This window comes from Sapajus apella, unplaced genomic scaffold (genome assembly GCF_009761245.1).
Source record: "Sapajus apella isolate SASKATOON/1434 unplaced genomic scaffold, GSC_monkey_1.0 scaffold1, whole genome shotgun sequence".
Taxonomy (NCBI): Eukaryota; Metazoa; Chordata; class Mammalia; order Primates; family Cebidae; genus Sapajus; species Sapajus apella.
Genome location: NW_022436941.1, coordinates 56,823,297 through 56,851,145, shown reverse-complemented (window position 1 = coordinate 56,851,145; position 27,849 = coordinate 56,823,297). Strand labels below are relative to the sequence as shown.

At 34.7% G+C, this 27,849-nt stretch overlaps 1 protein-coding gene across 2 annotated transcripts in view; it reads left to right on the top strand.

The window, feature by feature from the left end:
- XRCC4 (X-ray repair cross complementing 4) overlaps positions 1-27,150 on the top strand; it is a 276,417-nt gene extending 249,267 nt beyond the window's left edge. For both annotated transcript variants that reach the window (XM_032276749.1, XM_032276758.1), the window contains exon 8: positions 26,523-27,150. In XM_032276749.1, the coding sequence (XP_032132640.1) occupies positions 26,523-26,634 (112 nt within the window). In that variant the 3' untranslated portion in view covers positions 26,635-27,150. The remainder of the gene's footprint in view (positions 1-26,522) is intronic.
- Positions 27,151-27,849: the final 699 nt, after the last annotated feature.

The following is a 27,849-nucleotide window of genomic DNA, read 5'->3' as shown; positions in this document are numbered from 1 at the left end:
AGCCATTTCACATTTAATATTCTTTACGAGAAAATTCCTTTTGGATCTATATAGTTTACTAACATGACATTTTCCAGGCTTTCATTTTGAACAACAATATGGTTTATTTCTTGAAGTTTTGCTTTTACTGTGTAATTTTGACATTGCATAACATGAGTTTTTTTGTAATGTACAAAGATTTCTTTTGGTCTTATAGCAACCAATTCATGCCAGAAAGCAGCTTCTAATCTATTTCTTAAACAATGTTAAAAGAAATAGAAAATCTAAAGAAACATATTAAGCATCCCTTGACAGTTTGACACTAGAAAACTGCCTTCCTCAATTGCTTGTCTCCATTCTGAAAGGATTGGTAAGGAATTCTTATTGCTGTTTCATGAATATATATTTCACAATGAACAATACACTGTTTAAAAAAAAAAAAGCAATAGCTTTTTTACATCTAATGGCATACACCTGCATGTTAATGAGATAAAAGTTCATCATGAATATTGAATTGCTAGAAAATGCTCTTAAGGGAAACATTTCTGTCTATATTTTAAAACTTGTTTGTTTTGCTTATTGAAGTATAATTAACATAAAGTAAAATTCATGATTCATAGGTGTATAGTTCTATGAATTTGGGAAAATTTATATAGTCAGGCTGGGAACATTTCCATCATCCTAAGTTTCCTTATGATTATTTGTAGTCAATCCTCTTTCCTCACACCCATCCCTGGAAGCTGCTGACCTGATTTCTATATCAGTAGTTTTTTCTTTTCCAGAATGTTGTGTAAAATCATACGGTATATAGCCATCTTAAGTCTGGCTTCTTTCATGTAGCATGATGCCTTGAGATCTTTTCATGTAGAAATATATCAGCATGTATCATTGCTTTTTGTGAGTAGTAGTCCATGTAGGGATGTACCACAGTTTGTTCATCTATTCATTCACCTCATGAAATTTTTCACTAGTAATAATTTCATTATTATTAAATTTAGCTGTTATTTATGTATTATTATTGCACAAAAAGGTAACTATATGAGGTGATAGTTATGTTAATTAGCTTGATTGTTGTGGTTATTTCATATTGTGTGTATATATATATATAAATTTCAAATTGTACACCCTGAATATATACAATTATTTGTCAGTCAAATCCCAATAAAGCTGAAAAAAATATATATGATAAAGTTGAATTTATTTTAGGAAGGAGTAAGTATACCACATTGATTAAATGAGTAAAACCTCAATTAGTACAAAAAAGTTTAATAAAATTCAGCACTCAGACATAACAGAATGCCTTTGCAAGCTAGGATTTATGAAAATCTTCTTATGTATACAACAAACACACACAAGAAATAGAAACTTTTTCTCATCAAGATGCCCGTGATCACTACTTCCATTCCATACTGTATTGGAGGTCCTAGTCATTGTATGCATGGCACAAAAAGAAATAAAATGTATGTCTTGGAAAGAAAGAAACTTTTCAATATTTGCATTAGTCCACTTTCACGCTGCTGATAAAGAAATGCCTGAGACTGGGAAGAAAAGGAGGTTTAATTGGATTTACAGTTCCACATTGCTGAGGAGGCCTCAGAATCATGGTGAAAGTCAAAAGGCACTTCTTACATGGCAGCAGCAAGAGAAAATGAGGAAGAAGCAAAGTAGTTTGAAATCCTGATGAACTCATAAGATCTCATGACACTCATTCACTATCATGAGAATAGCACAAGGAAGACCAGCCCTCATGATTCAATTACCTCCTTCTGGGTCCCTTTCACAACAGGGGGGAATTCTAGGAGATGCAATTCAAGTTGAGATTTGGGTGGGGACACAGCCAAACCATATCAATATTCCTAGTGCATATTATTGACTGCATAGAAAATTCAAAAGAATCTACAGGTAAATACTTTCAAATAATAAGAATATTTAGCAAAATGTCTTCATACAGGACAAAAATACAAAAATTAATTGCATTTCTATAACCAGCATTAGAGTTAGAAAATACTTTTAAAATATACAAAGATTAAATAATAAAAAGATGGAGCAAATTATAAAATTTAAAGGACAGGAATATTCAGTTTCTTAAAGAATTTGATTCTTTTACCATTATTTGTAGGTTCACTTATTTATCATCAAATCCCAACAAGATTTTGGCAAGCTGTTTCTGAAATTTACACAGAAGAACAAAAGAGTAAGAATAACCAAAGCAGTCCTGAAGAATAATAAAATTGGGAAATTTTTTCTACCAGAATCATGATTTATTATACAGGAATAATAGTAAAGCATGATTTTAACACTGGGATAGACAATGGATAAGCGAAAGAATCGAACAAGACATGCATATATGCAAATTTGGCATGTGACAAAAGTAACAATAAAATTCACTAGAGAAAGAATCAACTATATAATAAATAATACTATGATAATTGAGTTTCTATTTTTAATTTTTTAATTTTTCTTTTAGAGATAGGGTCTCACTATGTTGCCCAGACTGGACTCCAGCTCCTGGCCTCAAGCAGTCCTCCCACTTAAGCCTCCTTATTAGCTGGGACTGCACACATGTGCTACTGCACCCAGCAAGTTGTTTTTTTATTTAAAAAATAATGAAAATATGATCCCCTCCTCACACCTACATGAAAACAAATGTCAAATGAATTAAAGATGTGAATCTAAAAGACAGTAGTTCAGCACTTTTAAAAGAAAACACAGGAGAATACTTTTAAAATCTTCAAAGAATGTATTTTTAAATAAGGCTGAAAGAGTGCAACCCCACAGAAGAAAAACGTGTAAATTTGACCACATTAAAATAAAGAGCATTGGTACATCAAAAGACATTATAAAGAAAATGACAACCCATGTAGTAAGAGAAAATATTTGCAACCCATATAACTGACAAAGAATTGGTATTCTCTAAGTCAATTAACTAAAAGCCAAGAAAACAATACTATAGTAAAATGGCCCAAAGAGTTATTCAGACATTCCAGAGAAGAAATGCACAAATAGTTTTGAACCATATAAAAATATGGTGAACATCATTACCTCTCTATTAAGCACTTATTAATTTCAAAGGGTAAAAGAGAAACTTTTCAGTGGAAAAGCCTGATAACCTTGTGATCACAAGTCAACATCATCAGTAATGGCACAAATTGAAACCATATACCACTTGATCAAATGAAACAGAAACACAACAGCACTTCTGAAACAGTCCTGCCAAAGGTGCACAACTGAAATCAAACCATGAGGAAATCTTAAACAGACTCAAATTAAGTATATTCTATTATATTAGCTGACCAATTATCATCAGAAGTACCTCAAGAAATGACTGAGAAACTAAGGAAGAAGCCTAAAGTGATGTCACTGCTAAAGTATTATGTGATTTGGGCCGTTTTGAGGTAAAGAACATTAGTGGAAACGTAATGGAGGTTGAAAAGTAGATGGTGGCAATGTGTTGATGTTAATTTAACATTTTGGTGGTTGTATTGTGATTAAGTATGAGAATGTTTAGAAGGCCATTTATGGTCACCAGATACAAAACTATTCAGAGGTAACATGGGCATCATGTTAGCAACTTATTTTCAAATAATCCTCTTCCTGTAACTTCTTTCAACGTAAAAGAGAATTTTTTAATCCTACAAAAATGTATAATTTTAAATCATTTTGGCAAATATTTAAAGTTCTGACAATATTAGCTATTGGAAAGAAATTGATCAACAGGAACTCTTATACAGTACTAAAGGAAGTAGAAATTATTTCAGACACTGGAAAACAATTTGGCATCATTTTGTAAAAGATGCTAAACATTCACAAACAGGATGGCCCAGGAATTTATACTATGCAAGGAGAATATCTAGTATATATGTTCCAAAAAATTATATTAAAACGTTCATAGCAGCAGTTTTTGTTTTAGCAAAATAATAATAATAAATTATATAATCACACAAGACAGTAATATACAACATTGAAAATTTAAAATATTGATAGATGAATTGTAGTTACTTAATGGTGGGTATGAGAAGAAAATCACAGAAGGCTAGCTGCAGTGATTCAATTTTTATAAAGCTCAAAAATAAAGCAGCATTTATACAAGCTATTATTTAGGAATATGTATACATGCAATAAAACTTTTCATGGCAAGGGGATGATGAACACAATATAAGAGAGGATTATACCTATGCGGAGAGGCAAGGGGAGCAGACTGGATATAACTACATTTGTAATTTTAGGTTCTTAGGTTAGGTGGTAGCTTTGCAGGAGTTTAATATACAATTATGCCCTATAACATGTATATTACATATTATGTCTATTATATGTATATGTATCAAATACTACGTAAATATTTTTGAGTAATTGAAATCATTGAGGAGCAATTTAAGATAGCAGGTTTGGGTTTTCCCTTTTAATGCTGGTAAGAAAACATTTTAAGGCTGGAGAGAAGGAAGAAGACATAGCAAGATCTGTCTGTCAGGACATTTTTTTTTTTTTTTTTTTTTTTTTTGACTAATGTAGGCAAATAGTAAACACAAGAAAACCCTGGGACTGAAAAAATTAAAATATTTATTGGTATTATATCTCAGGGGCCCTGGTTATTTGAGACTATTTAAAACTATCCTTACCTCACATTAAAATACAGCAGGAATAGATAGATGCAGTACTTTAGTCACATTTAATGCTGTGTGCACCTCCTGGTATAGTTTAACCAAAGTTCTCAATAGAAGTAGATTTTAGTGTGCTGATTTTTTTGGTTGTTTTAAAGAGTCTGTTTGAAGCAGAAAAACGCCTCCAAAAAGTATTTGCTCTTAAGTATAGAGTTCCATTTTTATTTGTCAGGTAGTGCTCCAACACATGAAGAAAACAAGCAAATTGATTATGTAAAAAGGTAAACAGCTTTATGAAACATAGACTAGTGACCCTTGGAGCTCTAAGACTCAGTGTTATAAAACATAGATGCTTCCTGACAGCTTTTTCATGTACTTTATTTGCATTGAGTTCACATATATGGTATTGGATAGGACTTGATCAACAAGAACTCGTATGTACTGCTAAAGGAAGAGGAAATTAGTTCAGACACTTTGAAAAACAATTTGGCATCATTTTGTAAAAGACGTTAAACATTTACAACAGTATGACTCAGGAATTCATACTATGCAAAGAGAAAACCCATATATAGGGAGTCAATGCAAACATTTAAACTATATGCAAAATAAAACTTTCATAGTAGTTCATTATTAAGCTCACATTCTGAGATATTGTAAGTGAGTGTTTACCCTACAGTCGTTGATTAGATAGATAAGAGTTGTGTGGTCACTAAACATTTTATTTTCTGTTGAAATAGAATTCTTTGAAGAGAAAATGATAGAATGTAACTTTATTGGCACAACTTTTCCTAGTAAGAAACAGAAATAGACATCTGTCCCAAAGATAATTGACTGAAAATTTATAATCATCACTTCATTACAAGGATAATAGAGCAAAGCAACATTGGAAGAGTTGATATTTGAACATCTCCAAATACTTATTTTTGTATTTTCCACTACTTCAGGATAGATAGTACCATATGGCTTCAACATAAGTGGAGTGAACCTGTTACTAATAAACCTAGGACTGATGTGTAATTACGTTTTCAGTGATTCATCTGTGAAACACCCTGGGTTATTTTACATGGAAGCATCTGGTTCACATGTGTCCAGTGGTTATCCTGTGGTGACTGACATCTGTATTCTTCTAATAAAGTCCCAGTTGCACAGATGTGAGCTGTTGCCTTCTTATAAAGACAAAACTTACAATTGAAAAATCGTAACCTTAACTCTTCTTGAATATGAACATTTCAATCTTCTATACACACACACACACACACAGAGAGAGAGAGAGAAAGAGACACAGAGACAGAGAGAGAGAGAGAGAGAGACAGAGGATGGACCACTTGCATTGTGTCTGGAAAATAATATAAATATTTCATGCAGTGTCTTACAATCATTGGACATATGTATGTAGACACCTTTGTCTCTTTTCATGTTTGTTTATAGCATAGCATCTGTTTTAGATTGTAAGCTCAAAGACGGCAATGACCATGTCAATTTAATATTATACAGACAGTGTCCAGGAAAGCATAATTCACTTTTGAGTGCTTGCTAAGCATTTGTCAGTCAAGATGGTGATGTTAATGACTTTCATGAAAAATGGAGTTTATAATCTAACTGTAAACACCTTTTCCGCTTTAAGAGGTATTTACTGTAGATGGACTGGCTTCTTATTTCACTCATAATTAGGCAGGTAACACCGAAAACTATGTTGTTTTCAGCAGAATTCATTTATGTTAGAATAATTCTCTAGGATGTGTGATATATGTGATTTTAAAGTGGCAGACTTCAAGGCCAGTTTCATAAGGGAAGTAGCATTTTAGCTCAGCCTTCAAGGATAGATAGAATTTGGACACATCTAATGAAGGGGAAAAGAAGGAGAGGCATTGGTGAGGAGCATGGAGGAGGCAGGTAGGCATGGGTTCAAGTCCTTCCTCAGCCAATAAGTTATGAGACCTCAGTAAATCAGTATGCTATCTAAGAGTTTGTTTTCTCATCTGGAAAATAAAGACTATGTTACTGTGACAATTACATGCATAAGAAGCTTAAACACAGCGCTTGGCATAAGGCAAACATTTAATACTTTTGGATGGCTGTTACTGTTAGGACAAATTAGCCATTTTGAATAGACTTTCAACAGGATTTTGAATATTGAACTTAAAAAAAATATACTTAGAGGGAAACTCCAGGCTATGTGTGAAGATCTAAAACCTCTATTGGAATTCTTATTTGCACAGAGAAAAGTCAAGGTCCACTTCTTAAGTCATCTTTTTCCCTCTTAAGTTAGTCTTTTCAATTACATGTGTGGCAGAGTGACATCAAAGTATAGTCACGTATACTCAAGTTAAAATATCAATATAATGAATAAAATACTTTCAGTGTGTGAGTTACCTTTCTTTCTTAGTCCTTTTATTTATCTTCTACATGCTAAACTTTTAAGTACTGTGGGCTCTGAATCCTGTGAAAAACACCTGTTTGCCTGATTTTCAAGTTAATAATAACCATTTATTTTATGTGTAAGAAAGAGTCTGTCTTATACACTTGCGTAAGCAGACACAAAACACTTATCATCTGTAATAGGTCATGTGACATTCTCTAAATTCTTCAAGAAAAATTAACAAAAATAGCACTCGGTACATAATTATGAGGTTCACCTCTCATGCATAGTATCAAAACGTTTTATCACTGGCAAGGATGGGTGTGGGGGCAGTAATCTCTCAAAAGAAACCTAAAGAATTTATAATCACTTTCTGTTTTGGTAATATGCAAATATTTTACTAAATACTCTCTTTATTCCTCCAAGATTTAAACCCTTTTTCCAGGTTTATATTTATAGGAACAACCACTGTGACAGTTGCTTCCATTAATGTCTTTGTATCTGTGTTGTACTTTAATCTTTCTATAGTAAAAAATCACATCATATCAAATAGAACTTTCATTTTAAAAAAATTTAATTTCCAGGGGGTGAAAAAGCATATAGACTACTCTCTTGGTTGTAAGACCTACTTCTTACGGTGACATTCCTAGGAATAAAAACTTTTAGTGACTATAGTGTTATAGCCAACTATTATCAGTTAGAATTACATAGACCAGTTACCTTAAGAACATTACCTGGAAGGAGTATATTCAAGGATGTTCATTGAAATGTGGTTTACAATGGGCATTTACCTTGTTTTTGATTTCTGACTATGAATCAATAATTAGTTATATTTTTAAGGTGCTTCAATGTAACGGAATACTATGAGGTTATTAAAATGATCAAATATTATGTAGACCTGTAATTATTGACAAAGAAACATATTCACCAACAAATTATTAAGGGAAAAATGGTACTTTTATAATACAATTACTTTTAAAAGGATTATGTGTATATATACATTATGTATATGTGTGAGAATATATATATATATATATATTTGAGATAGACACTAAAATATCAACAGGTGAAGGCACAGAGGATTATCTTTATTTTGTTCTATGTTTCTGAATTTCCTAAAGTTTTTGCAATGCATATGTAGTAATTTATATACCAAAAAATAAATAATTTTTGTGGTTACTGGGATCTACATAGGATTTAGAATTTCTGTGGTGTTTGAAATCCTAGTCTTCTTAAAAAGTGATAAGGGAAATTCATTTATTTGTTTTTACCAAATGTTTATTTGAAGTAGTAACTATTTCACCCTAAAGAATATTATTTGATTATGATTCAACACTCAAAATAAATTAAGGAGCTGAGAGAAGATAGAAAATTTAAATTTATAACTTTGGGTGAAACCTAAAACCTGCACTAGTCTCCTCTGTCCTCAGAATACAATAGAATTTTAGACCTAGAATGGACCTTCAAATGCAGAAATGGCCTATTAACCCACCCTACCTAAATTTTAGATATTTACATTGGGTTTGTTTGGGTTAGAAGGGTCTATCATTATTTTAATAAAGTAAAATTTATTTAAATTATAAACAAACTTTTTTCTTAAATATACACTGGCCTGATACAGCAATCAACTCAGTTTTCATTATGAGAAGAATTGCTTAGGACAACAATTATTGTTGTTAGAAAAAGAATTACTTATTAATAGCAAAGTATTTTTTACAGATTATGGGAAATTATCATATAGTACACATTGAATGGTATTTTGTAACATGAGAATTTGTATGTACATATCTACAAATACAAAAAAGCCTTCTGTAAGAGAAGATGTGTTCCTGTCATTAGATTTAGAACTTGAAATGGATTTTTAATCCTACAAATCAGTACTTTGTACATTTTTCACTATAGCATGTTATAATTCATTGTTTAAATATATTTTTGGTTAACTAGATCGTGAGATTTTCAAGGAGAGAAGTGTTGGTTATCTTTTCATCTCAGAGGCTAACACAATGCCTGACACTGAGAAAATATTAGTTGAAATAAGGAATGTATGAAAAACAGGGTTTTACAGTTCAGTTGACTATTAATTAAGTTTTTATGATTGCTATGTCTAATAGCTCATCTATATCATAGACTAAGCAGTCTTCATAGAATGGTCTGAAAAACTCTGTTATGTATAACATTTCTGAAAAATGTGTTCTGATTTTAAGTTTAAAAATAAGCTTTTTAAAAAAATAACTATTTCTTAAGTTGCAAATCTCCTGTATGTGGAAAACTACACATAAATAACCATGGTTCTTGCCTTCTGAACACATCCATGTTCTTATGGATGGTTTTTTTAAATTGTTCCTTTTAGTCAATTCCAAATTTCTTTGTTATAGAGAAGTGTTCAGTGATAAAAAATAGGAAATATTGAACATTCTTTTTCTCTTAGAATATGACAAATGGACTTATTTTTATAGAAGGCAATAAAATAATACTTGAGCCATTTAAAAATATTAAGATTTAAGTTTTTTTTATCATCTGTAGAAGCCCAGTAACATTTTGAAGGGAGTTTTGGAAGTTTACATATTTTAAGGGAAATTATGATCCGACTGTTGAATCCAGCTAAATATTTTCCATGCCTCTTTATAGCCTATTCAATTTCCATGGTTGTCTTTTGGGGCTGCATGTGAATTTATGTATGACAACTTTCCTAATTCCAAACAACTGTTAGCATTTCTTGGTTTAACATTTTAATTTCTGTTTATGCTTTCTGATTTTTGAAATGTGATTCTTTTTATTGGTTAGTTATCGAATGTGAGATTGACGGTAATAATATCCTATTGATAATGGGGTCACATTTCAGAATAAAGGATGTCTAGAGCTGAAGACTTTATTTCAGCTTTGACTTGCTTAAATTATCAAGAAAGAAGTATGATTGCTTATTTGTCCTGTTCTTTCTCAATAGCCAGATAGAAGAGGTTAAAATTAACTAACATTCATAAACCTTTAATAATAATAATTTAATGAAACATAGGTTAATAGAAAACCCAGCTAACTGGTCTTTCAGTAGTTGGCTTGTGAGTATACATGTGCTTAGAAGTTGACCAGCATTTGTTAGTGAGACTTTTAGCCATTAGGTTTGAAATACCATTTATGTAACCACAACTCTCTCTTCCCAATCATTCCAGTACAGTAGGATATAACTAAACTAATGGTGTTAGTGTGAACTTGTAAGCATTTAAATTTATAGACATCCAAAACTACTTGAAAGAATAAACAATTGAAGTTACCTTATAATGGAAAGTGAGCCAACTATTGACCAGTAATAGTTGTAAGAAATTAAAATTTCTTTTCTGAGCCATGAGGTTTAAGTCTTTTTCTATGTGATGATATTTCTGAATAGTTTATAATGTTGCTCTTCTGATTTAAAATGGATTTTATTCTGTGTAAATTGTATATGAAACTCACTATAGCTTTTTCACACTCAAGTCTAAGAGAATAAAGGCAAATGCGCTTGACAAGAGGATATTTGGTAAATTTATTCAGTAGAATCTCAGTTCATTATTCTAAGGAATTATTCTTAATTCTGAATGAACCAATTCTAAATCATTGTCCCTGTTCTCAAGTAACTTACAATATAAGTAAAAAAGATGTCCACAGTTAAAGTCTGTGGTTGACACTCCTTCCTTTGACAGGCAGTTTCAATATGCATGGGCTTTTTGACTCATTTATAAATGGTAGAATGCAGGAGAAGTGATGCTGTGTGATTTCCGGAGGCCACATCAGAAAAGGCAACCTTGTGCTTAGAGCCCCAAGCTTCTATATGTCAGACTACCTGAGACTAGCAAGGAAGCCACACCACTGTGCACTCTCCAGGAGCCAGCGCTAGCCTTTGAGGCCTTCCAACCCATCCACCAGATAGGAGTGAAAGAGCTTTTGGATGACTCTCAGCCTTGTTTCAACCCCAGCTTTCTAGTATTCCCAGCTAAGGCACTGACACCATGGAGCAGAGACAAGCCATCCACTCTGTGTCCTGTCCAAATTGCAGACTCATAGATAATACAAGCCTAACAAAATGGTCTTTATTTTATGCCACTAAGTTTGGGGTGGTTTATTACACAACTGTGATTACTGGAACAAAGACTTACTTGATTTAGTATATACTATGGGTGAATAGGAGATAATGACCTTCTCTCCAGGAAGAGTCATGGGAAGCTTCACAGAAACAATGACATACGAACTTGGCAAGATAATGACCTTCTCTCCCGGAAGAGTCGTGGGAAGCTTCCCAGAAACAATGACATATGAACTTGGCTTTGAATGATGAGTCTACTAAGAAGTCTACTAAGTAAAGAAGGTAGAAGAGTCCTAAAACTGAGAAAGCTGTGTGGAATAGCCTGGAGGCTAAGACAGAATCGTGTGTTTGGTGGATGAAAAGAAGTTTGGTATGGAAAGAGCATTAGATAGAGCCGAATGGTGGTCAAGAAGCTAGAAGTTGTACAATAATTTTTTTGTTATGCCAAGGAAATTTCAACTGTAGCCTTGTAGGAATAAAAAGTAATAATCAATTTGCCTTGTAAAAGATAACTATCAGTAGTGTGGAAAGTAAGCTAAAAGGCAAAGAAGTGGAAGGCAAGGAGAGCAGATGATAGTTACATACATCGTTCAGATGACAGACGATCAAAGCTGAGATATGTAGCTTTCTTGCAATACCAAAGTAAGATTAGTTAGTTAACAATGGTTGTTTGAATTGGAAAATTATGTATTGAATTCATGTGGTCAAGGCATAATAATTAGAGGCTACAGTCCATCCTGCATTTTGGTAAATTAAATCAATGCCTTTATAAAACATTAATTTTATTAAATTTATTAATATTGCTGAATGACATCTGAAAGCATCCTCCAGTATGAATTTTGGAGAATTTTTATTTTTTAATCTCATTTTTATATTTTCATTAAGCCATTGATTATAGTAGGACATTAAAGAAATTAGACCACATTGTATCAGCTAATGACTGATGGAACCATATGTTATATGCACTCTGTTCCTCACAATGAACATTAGTTCAGAGTAAAGTTCTGAAAAGATTAGTACTTTGTGTAATCATAAAGATTTTACATTGAGAAAATATATATATCATGTTTGGTTAATATGGTTATGTGAACATAACACAGCTGTGGTCAGCAGCTTTCTGTATGGATTTGATTGACTTTTAACTAACATTTGAAGTTACTTCACATATTTTTAATGTGATAAATAAAAGTTCAGTAGTAACATATAAATTTTTATTGAAATCATAATACCATATATATTAAAGACTTCTCCAGGGCAAAAAATGGCTGGATAGGTCTTGCTCCAGTAATTCTCAGCATAGACTGTGTCCCCATGACATGGGCTGCCTCATCTACACAGCAAATTGCTACCAATTGTGGAATACCGTGATTTGTTTTAAAAGCCTTCTGCCTCCTTGAACATTTTTGTTTTCCTTTACAGTTTTATTATATTTAAAACATCAATTTAAAAGTTTAATATTTTTAATTCAAAGTCAAAAGTGACAGAAATTTATAGATTATTTCCATCTGCCTTCTTCTAGTGCTGACTCCTTTTTAACATCTTTAAAAAAGAACACCTCTCAGAATTTGAACAGTCTTGCTTTATAGACTTGCTTTACATTCACACATAAGTCTTCTTTAAAAATTCAGGCTGCAGAATCATCCTTAGTCAACCATTTCATGAAAAGCCTGGAGAAATATTCAGCAGAGCATTAAACCAAGTATGAAGCCCTTCTAAGCTTGTGGCCCCGTGTGATTGACAGCACAGGTCACATTCCTATAACGATTCTTTAACAACCAGCCTTGCTCTTTAAAATTGCTGTAGTGAAACAGAGCATTCTGTTTTGTTATCCCCTAGACAAGCACTACTATACGTATGTATTTAAGGGAATTCAGTAGGCCAGCATTACTTCTGCCTTGGATTGATTGTTTGGTCACTTTAATTCCCATGTCTCTAGCTCAGTCTTTGACCCACAATAGACCCTCAATAAGTAGTGGATGGGTAAGTGGTAGATGACAGTGGTCGCCAGCCTGTCTCAATGATTCTGGTTCAGTTATCTCTAGATAAGACCCAATGTCCGTTTCTGTGAGCTATAGGTCATGTTACACTGACCTCGCAGATCCCTCTTCCATCCAGCTTGGGGGATTCCTTTTAACTCTGGGCCTTGCATGTCTTGCTCTTACTCAACCTATTTCTCTATTCAGTGTTTCTGAAACCTGTTTAATTTACAGATTGGAATAATAATTGAGCCCTAATAAAAAAAGTTAAGGCTAGAGTGGTAGGCAGAATAGTGCACCACCTACCCCCTTCCCCCAGAGATCTCTACATCTTAATTCCTGGAATCTGACAATATGTTAGACCATGTAGCAATGGGAAATTAAGGCTGCAGATCAAAATTAGGTTGAAAATCAGCAGACCTTAAACATAGTGAAATTATCCTGGATTATCCAGTGAAGTCCAGTATAATCACAAAGGCCCTTAAGTGGAAACAGGAGGCAGAAGAAGAAAGTCAGAGGGAGAGATAAGACTAAGCAAGCAATGTCAGAATGATGTGTAGTGAGAAGGAGTCCACCTGTCATTGCTGGCTTTGAAGACAGAGGAAGGGGGTGGTCTCTGCAAGCTAAACACACACACACACACACACACACACACACACACACACACACAGAGAGAGAGAGAGAGAGAGAGAGAGAGAGAGAGAGAGAGAGAGACAGCTTCTCCACTAGAACCTCCAGAGAAGAGCACAGTTCTGCCAACTTCTTGACTTTTGATCAGTAACATCTGTCAGACTTCTGATCTCCAGAACTGTAAGATGATAAACTGGCATTGTTCTAAGGCATTATGTTATAGTAATTTGTTGCATCAGCCATAGGAAACAAAAACAGCTCATTCCATGCTATGGTGAAACTATCACCCTTGGTCCCAGTTTAGAAATCACTAACCTCCATGGCTGGTATTATTGTCTACCCATGTGTTTGCCACTTCTCTTGATAGCCAAAAATAGAGCTTTGTCTTCTTTTTTTGTGTATTTCTGTTTCCCTTCACTGGACCACTAAGTTTATGCTTTCAGACTAATGGATGTTGTTTTCTTAGCAAAGAATATAATACGGCTTATTCCAGAAGACACTCGTTTCTTGGGATGTTAACAGTGAAGAGATTGTGAGAAAAGAGGCCTCTGCCACCAAATTCATTTAAAAAACCTAGGATAAACAAGGTTCTTTGTTCTTTAAGCACTTACAAAAATATAATCTATGTATAAGGTTAAAAAAAAAAGAAATCCCAACAATTTAAGAGAATATTCAGCAAAAGTATCCCTCTCTCAGTCAAAATTCCTCTCAGCAGTTAACATTTACCTGTGTATCCTCCCAGAGCTATTCTACACATGTGAGCACATTGCACACATACAACATACACATATACGCTTGTACATATGTGTATAATATATATACACACACATTCTGGTTTCCTGTACACACTGTTCTACACTTTGCTTTTGTTTTTTATAATAAACAGGTTTCCTAATTAATAGAAATCAGAAATTTGAGTGTATAATATGTATGTGAAAGACTAAGAGAACTTAGTGGACGAAAATAAAAATTTTCTAAACATTTTGGACAACAGATTTTTTTAGAGAATATCTTACAAAACTACCTTTTGAGACACACTGCACACAACCAAGCTGCCTTCCTAAGAAGAAAAAACATCCTCTGGAGTAGAAATAAGAGTTTAGTGATGACCCCCCACTCCCATTAGAATGGTATAGTGTAAAGGATATGGATTTTGGATTTTAACCTAAGTTGAAATCCTGGCTCCATTACCGACTTGACTGCCTGCTCATCCATGCTTACTGGCTGTGTAGTTTCGGGTACATAGCTTAACTTTATTGAACCTTCTTGTTAATATACTCTCATATATTCAACAATTTGTTATTTAGTTAGTACATGCGATCAGTGGAATATTTATGTGCTAGATATTGTTCCAAGTCAAATAAAGCAGAATCACCCCAACTGAAGAGGTTTCTAGGCTAGCGAGAGAGGTTTCATTTGTAGCATAGCAAGCAGCAGTAAGCTCACAGATCCCCTGGTCTGTCTTAAAGGAAAAACTTTTCACCAAGGTGACAGTTTTTCACTTTTATAGTCATAGATCAACAGTAGAAAATGTCACCTGTATGATTTCAAAACTTGAAATTTATGCAACATGTTTTGGGTATTGATTTTTTAGGTGTCTGTGTACTTTGGTATTGATTAATGAATTATCAGAACAATTTGATTTATTTGAATAAATACAGCAAGAGTGACAAAATCTTTAGTCACTATGAAATTATGAAATTTCTGTGTAAGTGGCCAGCGTCTTTGTAGATTCTGGATAGATTTATCTTGGTGATTGGCTTTAAAATTTGAATGCCCCAGAACTAGATACTCATATTTTCAAGTCTATATGTGTGTATTTTACAGGAAATTTTTAGAATTCTCATTCCTTTTCAATATCTTTAAAGCACATCAATTCATTTTAACATTAAGTGCATTCACTCTTTATTATTCTCTTTGTCCCATTTCCATTTCTTCACGCACTTAATGAATTTAAATAGCAAAATCATATTCATTAGAAAAAGATACCTTTAGGAATTTAATTGAAAATAGCAAATGCAATTTCTCTTCTTTGCCATTGTGTATGCCGGACAGTTTCAGCTTCTCTTTTTATTTTCTCGGGCCAACAAAATGACGTGTAGGCCTAGTGAATTCCAGGCCATGTTCACCACTGGTTTTACTGAATCTGGATGACTTCAGTCTGTTAATTTATTTAGGAGATGGTTTTGGTTTTTATAAGGTCAACTAGAAATTTGTAGGCTACTTTTCCCACTTATTCTAAGATCAATTTTTTTTTAATGCTGACATTTAATAATTGAAAATACAGTGGTAACATTGGTGATGTCAAATCTTTAAGCACATTATTTAAAACATTTCCATTTAAGAGGTGTTTCCATAATTGAGTTTATTTCATAATGGGAATTCTTTTAAGGTCAACCTGATAGCTGCTTAGTTATTTAATAGCAGCAAGTACCTGATATTTTAATTTGGCTGTTTGTTAAGGTCATTTCAATTAAAGTTTAATCTGATATGTCCTAAAAACAAACCGTAAATTATTTTGCTTCTTTTTTTTTTTTGTTAAACCAAATGATGTGTGCCCTATCCAGTGCTCGGGATGGATTCTCAATCTGTACACTGTCCTTACCTTACCTCTCATCTTCATCTCTCTCCCTATATCTGAGCTTTTCCCTAATCCCAGGGTAAGGTCAGTGATCAGGAGGATGGATGCCAGGGAAGTTTGTGATATATACTTTTGTTATTTCAACATGAGTAAAACAGCTGCCTCAGAATGCCCTGCCATGGTGGATAAGCAGGAATTGACCATTTGCTGGCTGTTTTGCTGTGACTGCTGCAGTCCAAGAATTTGAGACTTCATTCTCCCCGAAAACATTGCCTGTTCTTCTTGTCTGTAATAAATCAAGAACATAGCAGTATTCTTCCAGGCTATTCTTCTCAACTCCAGATAATTTACAGTGAGTGAGACTAATTAGCCTAAAGTGTATTTACAGGTTTGTCAGTCAAGAGTTGTATAGACAGCCAGCATTTGGGTGACAAGTGGACACAGAGCAAGATGTGGGCACACAAAATAAACTTGGCCCTTGGCTTCTGTGACAGCCTTTCTCCCCGGTTTTACTCATTTTTCAAGTCATTCCTTTTTAGTCTCTTTTGACTCATTTCTTTCTCTAGCTGTCTGTTCCTAAAGTGTTAATATTCTCCACTATTTCTTACTAAACCTTTTCTCTCTGATGGTCTCTTCTCTGGGTGATCATTTTAGCTCACTTATTTGCCTTTTGGCAATGACTGCTGTCCCAGGGCATCTGGTCCAGACATCTCTTCTGAGCCCTGTACCTGTGTATTTGTTAACCTACTCAACATATATCTCCATTTAGATATCCTTCAGGTAGTTCAGACTCACCTGTTGTATCTGAAACTGAAGTCTTTATGCCTAATACTAAACCTTCTCCTCTTCTATATCACCGTCTTCACAACTGCCAAAGCTACAAAACCTAGAATTCTGAGAATATTGTCATGGAAGAGAAATAATAAGATCTAAAGCCATTCTCTCACAAAATAGCAGATCAGATCCAAAAGTATTATGTATATATCCAAAAGTAATATGTATATACACACACACACACACACATACACAGATACACTGCACATATCTCATAGACACAAACACACACACACACACATACACATACATGCCACTGTTCAAAGAGTAATGCATAGTGTTGTATGGTTTTGAAATTTAAATAAATGTAATCATTTATTTAAATGTGTGTATTTTTTTTTAAGAGATGAGGGTTTCACTCTGTCACCCAGGCTGGAATGCAGTGGCATGATCATAGCTCACTGCAGCCTCAAACTCCTGGGCTCAAAGGATCGTCCTGCTTCAGCCTCTTGAGTAGCTGGCACTACAAATGTGCGCCACCACACCAGCTAATTTACTTTTTACTTTTTTTTTTTTTTTTTCTTGTAGTGACAGAGTCTCACTGTCTTGCCCAGTAGTCTGGTCTCATACTTCTCATACTACTAGGCTCAAAGGATCCTCCTGCCTCAGCCTCCCAAAGTGTTAGGATTACAGGCATGAGCCTTGCACTTTTGCTCAACATTATGCTTAAGATTCATATATGTGTATAGCAGTATAATCTAGTCCATTATATGAAAATTTAATAATTCATTTGCCTATTTTCCTGTGGAGAGACATTTGGGTAGTTCTTGCATTTCACTGTTGTAAACAATGCATCTATGATTGTGTACCTATCTCTTGATACATACATGCAAATGTTTCTCAAAGGAATGTACCTATGAGTGGAATTTCTAGGTTATAGGTACACATACCTTCACATACCTTTACAGTTATTGCCAAATTGTTTTTTAAAATGGTTTCAAACATTTGCACTCCTACCAGCAATAATTTATGTAGTTATTCCACATCCTCCAAAATCTTTGATATTATTGTGTGTTTTAATTTTTTCTAATCTGGTGTAAAATATTTCATACTGGCTTTAATTTGCATTCCCTTGGTCACTAATGAAGTTGAGCTTATTATCATATGCTTATTGTTCCCCCTTTTTGAAGTTTCTGTAGTGTTGGCATATGTTTCGGTTTTTTAAAAATCCTTTGTAAGAGTTCTTTGGATACTAATTATTTGTTACTAGCATATGTTGCAGTATCTCCGTACAGTTTGTCACTTGTCATTTCATTCTCTTTAAGGTATCTATTGATAAACAGAAGTACTTACTTCAAATGCAATTCAGTGTATCAATCTTTATCTTAATGGTTTTCAATTTCTGCCTTCAACAGACTTTCTTATTTCAGGATACTAAAGACATTCCCCTTTATTTTCTTCTAAAAGCTTTAAAGTTTTGCCTTTCTCACTGAAGTGTTTAATTCACCTGGAATCATGCCTGTTTGACTTCTGACACACAAAAAATTGAATTGCATGTGTGTTGTATAGATAGAAATAGAGTTTGGCCTCATAAAATTAGTTATTTTATCTAAAGTAACAATTGAGTTTTTAAATTTAAAATCATGGTTGTCTCAGAAGTCAAACAAACGTGATTCTTCAAGTGTTATGGTGTCACCAATCACTATGTATTTCCTAGACCTCATTCTTTGCTCTGGTTGGTACCTTTGGCATATTTCAGAACTATTATTCTCAGAATATGTTATAAAATATGAGTAACTCTAAACAATACTAATGCTTCTTGTTTGACTAGGAAAGGATTGCTATTCCAGCCATAGTGATATCATCTTAAACGTTGCTGAGAAAATGTCTTTACAAAATGAGATACATGTCATTTTAAATATGTTACTAATTCAACTTCTAGAAAGTTAAAAGGGAAGTCAATCATTTAACATTTTTAGAGAAACTTTTCCTGGATGAGACTTTTTTTAAGTAAATGTAGCTTTTGATCTATGGCATTCATTGTTAATTAGATATGTAGTGTAAATTAGATTCAAGTTGTAGTTTGTGTATGTGTGTGTCTGTGTGTGTGTTTTAGAACAGTATGAAAGTAAACTAATAGAACACAGGAATCTCAGCAACTATATTATTGAGAATATATACCACCTTTTAGTGAGGGTATCATCTGGAGATGCTTTATTATATTCCCTTTATTTGAAAAAAGACTTAGGCTTTAGCCTGTAACTTTAGATTCTTATTCTATCATTAATCTTTCCTCTTTAATTGACATTAATCATTTATTCCACAAATATTTATTGAGAATCCGTATTTTGCAAAGTAGTCTATGCTCAGCTATTTTAGCATAACAAATTCATATTCAGGAACTGAAAGAGTTCTAAGACCATTTATAATAACCTCAGTCTTCCACAAATGCAGAAACTGAGGTCTAGTTTCATACTGTGTTAAAACACACACAGACACACACATATACAAACTACCTGACCAAAATTTCTATTGAGATTCAGAATATCTACATTCAAAATATCTCCTATTGAACCACGTTGTCCACAGAAAACGATCTGAAATATACTGAATGTTAAATATTGATATAATATTTATAGAGAAGCCTAAAGAGAGAAGTAACTCTTTGTGAACAAATTATGTCATATAGTCATTACCTTCAAGCTATTTATAACATTTTTAAGATGAAAAGACACATTTGAAAAAATTAAGTAAAAAGTTTAACTGAAAGCTTTCTGAGGGCAGGAGTAACACTTAAATTATTTGTTCTATTTTCCAAACATAGTGAGCTCTTCATTGTATATAATCAATATGTACAGTATTGATTAAATAAATAAAACTATATATTGAAATATAAGGTACAGATATTAGGTACTCTAAATGACCAGAGGAAATAAAATGAAATAGGTATCGATAAAAACAAATTTGAGTCTTTGTGGAAGGTTTAGAATTTAAACAGAGCCATAACTAATTGCTATAATTTCATTCAGAACACCCAAGTTTCCAATTATTTGTTTCTCTCACTTTTTTTTTTTTTTGAGACGGAGTTTTGCTCTTGTTACCCAGGCTGGAGTGCAATGGCGCGATCTTGGCTCACCACAACCTCCGCCTCCTGGGTTCAGGCAATTCTCCTGCCTCAGCCTCCTGAGTAGCTGGGATTAGTTGACCAGGATGGTCTCGATCTCTTGACCTCGTGATCCACCTGCCTCAACCTCCCAAAGTGCTGGGATTACAGGCGTGAGCCACCGCGCCTGGCATTTCTCTCACTTTCTATTAAAACTTTATATACAGGTTCTCTGAGTTGTTTGCTTTCAAATTATACTTCTGAGCATGATTTCTTGGAACAAGCATGTTCATGAAAAAATACTATGATAAGTATGTTAAGATACAGGTATAAGGATATTAATTGTTGTCTTGTTTGTAAGGGCATTCAAACATTGAACCAACCCAAATCTCTGTCAGTGAACTAAATGGTTAGTACATCAAAATGAAAATTAATGACGAATGTAGATCTAAAATTTTCAGTATGAAAATACATCTCTAATATATTCTAAAAATATCAAGCTGCAAAACTATAAATGTATAAAATTATTGTATTTTTATTTTTAAAAGGCTATGAAAATACAAATAATACAAAATAAGATATAGACATTTGTGTTTATCTGTTCTCACACTGATATAAAGATAAGACATACCTGAGACTAAGTGATTTATAAAGAAAAGAGGTTAAATGAGCTCACAGTTCTGTATGTTGTACAGACCTGTATTCTTGGGAGGCCTCAGGAAACTTACAGTCATGATGGGAGGTGAAAAGGAAGCAGGTACATATTCGCATGACCAGCAGGAGAGAGAGAGCAAAAGGGGAAGTGCTACACACTTTTAGACAATCAGATCTCATGAGAACTCACACACTATCATGAGAAAAACAAGGGGGATGTCTACCCCCATGATCCAGGCACTACTCACTAGGCCCCTCCTTCAACATTGGGCATTACAATTCAACATGAGATTTGGGTGAAGACACAAAGCCAAACCATATTCTTCCACCCCTAGCCCCTCCAAAATCCCCTTATCACTTTCAAAACATGATCATGCTTGCCAACAGTCCCCAAAACTCTTAACTCATTCCAGGATTAATGCAAAACTTCAAGTCCGAGGTCTCATCTTAGAGAAGGCAAATCTCTTTCACCTATAAGCCTGTGAAATCAAAACCAAGCTAATTTCTTCCAAGTTACAATGCGGGTACAAGCATTGGGTAAGTGCTCGTACTCTAAATGGAAGAAGTTGGCTAAAACAAAGGAGCTACAGGCCTCATGGAAGTCTGAAACCTAACATGGCAGCCATTAAATCTAAAAGCTCCAAAATAATCTCCTTTAACTCCATGTCTCATATCCAGGGCACAGTGATGCAAGGGGTGGACTCCCAAGACCTAGGGAAACTCTACCCCTGTGGCTCTGTAGGCTGCAGTTCCCATGGCTGCTTTCATAGGCTGGTGTTGAGTGCCTGCAGCTTTCCCAGACGCACAGCGCAAGCTGTTGCCTGATCTACCATTCTGGAGTCTGGAGAACAACAGCTGTCTTCTCACAGTTTCATTAGGCACTGTCTCTGAGGAGATTCGAACCCCACATTTTCCATCCAGTCTGCCTTAGTAGAGGTTCTCCATGAGGGCTTTACACCTGCAGCAGACTTCTTCCTGGATATCCAGGCATTTCTGTATATCCCCTGAAATCTAGGTGGAGGCTCCCAAGCCTCAACCCTTGCACTCTGCACATCTGCAGGCTTAACACCACATTGAAGCCGTTAAGACTTGGGGCTTGCACCCTCTGAAGCAACAGCCCAAGCTGCATTTTCGCCCCTTTTAGCTACAGCTGGAACGGGATCTGCCACAATACAGAATGCCATGTCCCAAGGCTGCACAGAGTAGCGGGGCCCTTGACCTGACCCACAAAACCATTATACCTTCCTGGTCCTCCAGGCTTGTGATGCGAGGGGCTGCCATGAAGATCTCTGAAATGCCTTGGAGGCATTGTCTTGGTTATTAATATTTGGCTCCTCTTTACTTGTGTAAATTTTCCATACTTTTATGTTCTGCTTCCCTTTTAAATATAAGTTCCAATTTCAGGTCATTTCTTTGTTCATGCAGATGAGAGTAGGCTTTTAGAAGCAGCCTGGCCACACATTGAATGCTTTGCTGCTTCGAAATTTCTTCCACCAGATACGCTAAATCATCTCTCTCAAGTTCAAAGTTCAACAGAGCCCTAGGGCAGGGGCACAATGTCACCAGTCTCTTTGCTAAAGCATAGCAAGAGTGACCTTTACTCCAGTTCCCAATAGCTTCCTTCACCCTGGACTTCATTGTCCATATCACCATCAGCATTTTGGTCACAACAGTTTAACTAGTCTCTAGGAAGTTCCAAACTTTCCCTCATCTTCCTGTCTTCTTCTGAGCCCTCCAAACTGTTCCAACCCCTGTTCATTACCTAGTTCCAAAGTTACTTCCACATTTTCAGATATCTTTATACCAATACCCCACTTCTCTGGTACCACACACACTACCACAAGAATAGCAACGGGGAAGTCCACCCCCATGATCCAATCACCTCCCAATAGGCCTCTTCTTCAACATTGAGGATTATAGTTCAATACGAGATTCGGGTAGGGACACAGAGCCAAACCACATCAATGTTTTTGTGTTCCTTTTTATGCTTTTTAGAATTTACTAAAAGTCTAACAATAAAGATATATTATCTATAAAAATAATAAAACATTTTTAAGGGTTGTGGAGAGAGTTCTAAATTTACTCTATTGACTTAACCATGGATCTAAAAACTCAATGATCTCTATTCTGGACAACTTTTACTGAGTACCTGTTATGACTAGGCACTAAGAACATGAGTCAGAATCTATTTCTTAAGCCCCTTATGCACTCAGAAGGAAATGTAAATTGTAAATGGAGCTCCAGGAATCTATTTATTTATTCTTCAGTCTGGTCACTTCAGAGTCGTCCTTTTGTCATATGCTGATTTTTTTCAAACAAAATTGATAGATCTCTGTGTTCTGATGCATAGTATCTAAATGATGGACATAATTACAGATATCTTTCCATGTCTGACTTTTTAAATATGATTTCAGCTTTTATTTTAGATACAGGGGGTACATGTACAGGTTCGTTATAGGGATATATTGCGTGACACTGAGATTTAGGATAGGGATCTCATCACCCAGGTATTGAGCACAGAGTATTTCAGCCTATGACCCCTCCTTCCCTTGTCCATGTGGTAATCCCTAGTGTCTATTTTTTCCATCTCTATGTCCATGTATAGCCAAATGTTTAGCTCTCACTTATAAGAGAGAACACAGGTATTTGGTTTTCTGTTCCTGCATGAATTTGCTCTGGATTATGGCCTCCAGCTGTATCCATGTTGCTGCAAAGGACATGATTTCATTCTTTTTGATGGCTGTGTAGTATTATGTATATGTATATACATATACATATACAACATTTGTATACATACTATCTTTTCTTTACTCAGTCCACTAATGATGGGTACCTAGGTTGATTCCATGCCTTTGCTGTTGTGAATAGTGCTGCAATGAACATGCCAGTGCATGTGTCTTTTTGGTAGAACACTTTGGGTTTTTTGAGGCGGTATATTCCCTGTAACGGGATTCCTGGATTGAATGGTAGTTATGTTTTAAGTTCTTTGACAAATCTCCAAACTACTTTCCACTGTGGCTGAAGTAATTTACATTCCTTCCAATAGAGTATGTGTCCCCTTTTGTCCACAGCCTCACCAGCATATATTATTATTTGACTTTTTAATAGGCATTCTGATTGATGTTAGATGATATCTCATTGAGGTTTGCATTTCTTTGATGACTAGTGATGTGCAGCGTTTTGTTCATATGTTTGTTGGCTGCTTGTATGTCTTCTTTTGAGAAGTGTCTGTTCATGTCCTTTGCCCATTTTTTAATGGGGCAATTTGCTTTTTGCTTATTGATTTAAGTTCCTTATAGATTCTGGATACGAGACCTTTGACAGATACATAGTTTGACAATATTTTCTCCCATTCTGTAGGCCAACTGTTTACTTTGTTGATAGTTTCTTTTGCTTTGCAGAAACTCTTCAGTTAAATTAGGTCCCTCTTGTCAATTTTTGGTTTTGTTGCAATTGCTTTTGGGGACTTAGCCAAAAATTCTTTGCCAAGGCCAGTGTTGAGAAGGGTATTTCCTAGGTTTTCTTCTAATTTTTTTATAGTTTGAAGTCTTACATTTAAATGTTTAACCAATTTGGAGTTAATTTTTATATACAGTAAAAGATAGGGTGATATGGTTTGGATTGTGTCCCTACCCAAATGTCACGTTGAATTGTAATCCTCAATCTTGGAGAAGGGGGTGGGTGGGAGGTGATTGGATAATGGGGACAACAGATTTCTCTCTTGCTGTTCTTGTGATAGTGAGTGAGTTCTAATGGGATCTGGTTGTTTAAAAGTGTGTAGCATCTTCTCCCTCCCTCTCTTCCTCCTTTCTGGCCGTGTAAAACAGGACTGCTTCCCTTTCACCTTCCACCATGAGGCTTCTCAGTCATGTTTCCTATACAGCCTGTGGAACTGTGAGTCAATTAAACCTCTTTTCTTTATAAATTACCCAGTCTCAGGTCGTTCTTTGTGGCAATACAAGAATAGACTAATACATAAAGATTCGGTTTCAATCTTCTGCAAATGGCTAGCCAGTTTTCCATGTACCATGTATTGTATTGGGAGTCCTTTCCACCTTGCTTGTTTTTCCATTTCTTACTTTTAATTGAGATAATTCAGTTATCTCTTTTGCCTAGGAGGAGTACAAGCAACACTAAGACAGTTAGGGCCAGAGACAAATGTTTAATGTGTTTTAAGATGACAATGAAAACTTATACATGTAGTAATTATACTTGTATCCCATATGGTATCATTTTTTCCTTCTTTCGAATATATTTTTAGATATTTAATTATATGTTACAGTAGTTATGTCTGTATTTGTTGTTAATTTTAACATTGCAAATCCCAAAGGATAGTATTTGTCATCTTGGATGCATTAATGCCTAGCACCTTGGCATGCCTATGATGATAATATTGTCTGAAATTGGCTTGCTCAGAATAAGACAGAACATGTCCCAGGTCTAGTGGCAGCCAACCATAGTTAATTGTCTGTAATCGAGATGCCAGGAAAGACTCTGTAATGGATTCATTTCTAATCATCTGTGCAACAAGGTAAGGATACAGGCTTTAAAAAATACTCATCATCTAAACACACTTGATATTTGGGGGTTCTCATTGGTTATTCTTCTCTGCTGTTAGCAAAAACTCTTATGTAGTTTATGCAGTATTAGCAGGTAATAATAAGTTTCCAAATATTTTGTAGGAATTTACAAGCATTTTCACTTACATCAACTAATTTAATCTTTAGACCACTTCTAGGCAAATACTAATATCTCAGTTTTACGGTGGAGAAAATAGAACTCAAGTTAGTTTAAATGACTTGCCTAAAGTTACATAGCTAATATGAAATAGACCTGGGTTCAAACTTATGTTTCCTGACTTCAAGACCCATGCTTTCTCAACTATTCCAAACTACTGTGACTCCACTCTGGCCTTCAAAGTTGGAAATAGAGGGGTATTACCGAGTATTACTGGATTAACTCAACCTAATCATAATCCCCCCAGAAGCCACCTCTAATTGTTAATATTAAGCATATTTTATTTAGGTTCCATAGAGAACCACTGACAAGGTTTCTACAAGGATATTAACATACATTCCAAAGCTTTACTTCTGACTGAACTGTTACGCTCCAGCACACTCTTCCTAGACCAATTAATAATGACCATGACAGTCAGCCTAGGATTCTTAGGATTCAAATAAAATATCTACATAAATAACAGCAGTCAATCCATTGAGGTAGTGACTACAATACTGAACCTGAATAAAATGTAGTTTACTAAATGAAGATATGTGGATTCAATAAATGATATGGACCAACATTTCATCAGCAACTGCTATAAATGTGAAAAATCATTATTTTTCATATATGCACATAATCATCAGACCCACTAAGGGTGATTCATCTGACCAAAACTTTCTGTTGCTAAGAGGTTAAAATGCATGTTAATCAGTAGAATTTAAGAAAGCCAGAGTAAAATGTAAATTGTGATGAAATCGTTAAAGGAATAACTTGAAAACCCTTCGGTATCCTGGCATAAAAGTGATTATAGCACAGAGGATAGAATATTTTATTTCTTGACCTTGATTATGAGTATTGTTACAGGTTCTTGAATTGTCCTTAGGTCGGAATAAAGACGAATTAATTCTAAAGCAGTTAAAAAAATTAGTCTCTTCATCTCTTTCCTTATAGTTAATAGCATAGAGAAATAAATCTCTAAACCAATTCTGAAACAGGATTTAACTGTCATTTCACTTATGTGTCTCTTCATTTTCTTTTACTCTGTAACAGAAGTTTTTAAAAATAAAACTATTTTGATTTTCTTTTTAACCCTAGGCCTGATTCTTCACTACCTGAGACATTGAAAAAGGAGCACAGCTCAGCTGAAAACATGTCTTTAGAAACTCTGAAAAACAGCAGCCCAGAAGACCTCTTTGATGAGATTTAACAGTCTCAAAAAATACTTTGATGTTTTCTAGACTATGTTTTCTATTCATTTCTTAAAAATGAAAAAGCAAAATTTCAAGTTAGCGGCAGCTATTTCTGTACCTTACAATTTAATTACATACACACTGAGTTGAAACCATTGTGCAAAATGGATTACACATGTATATGAAGATACCATTTGTTGATGACACTGCCACATTATTCTAAACTATTCATTCAGCATGCCTATAATTACATAAAATTTCAGACTTTTTGTTGCAAAGGACACATTTATCATATTCATTCACACACAGTATATGTAATAGCTGTCTAACATCCTGTCTAGGAAAATTTTGAAAATAGGGCAAAGAAAACATCATTTTAAAATGTCTTCAGCTTTTTTTGAATAGTCATATTCAAACATATTCTGAACATTGATGTTTGAGCATTTTAATTTGTGTGATGTTATGTAAAATATAATTTTAGTTTGTACATAAACAATCTGATAATCTGATAATAAAATTCTTGATACATTGAAGGTTTTATGTTCTTATTTTTTTCCATTTATTTATTTTATTGCATTTTAGGTTTTGGGGTACATGTGAAGAACATGCAAGATTGTTGCATAGGTACACACGTGGCAGTGTGATTTGCTGCCTTCCTCCCCGTCACCTACATCTGGCATCTCTCCTCTTGCTATCTCTCCCCTGCTCCCCACCCCGCATCGTCCCTCCCATGTTTCCCCCCAACTGACCCCAGTGTGCAGTGCTCCCCTCCCTGTGTCCATGTGTTATCATTGTTCAACACCCACCTATGAGTGAGAACATGCAGTGTTTGATCTTCTGCTCTTCTGTCAGTTTGCTGAGAATGATGGTTTCCAGGTTCCTCCATGTCCCTACAAAGGACACAAACTCATCATTTTTGATGGCTGCATAATATTCCATGGTGTATATATGCCACATTTTCCCTGTCCAGTCTATCATCGATGGGCATTTGGGTTGGTTCCAGGTCTTTGCTATTGTAAACAGTGCTGCAATGAACATTCGTGTGCACGTGTCCTTATACTAGAACGATTTATAATCTTTTGGATATATACCCAGTAATGGGATTGCTAGGTCAAATGGAATTTGTATTTCTATGTCCTTGAGGAATCACCACACTGTCTTCCACAATGGTTGAACTAATTTACACTCCCAACAACAGTGCAAAAGTGTTCCTATTTCTCCACATCCTCTCC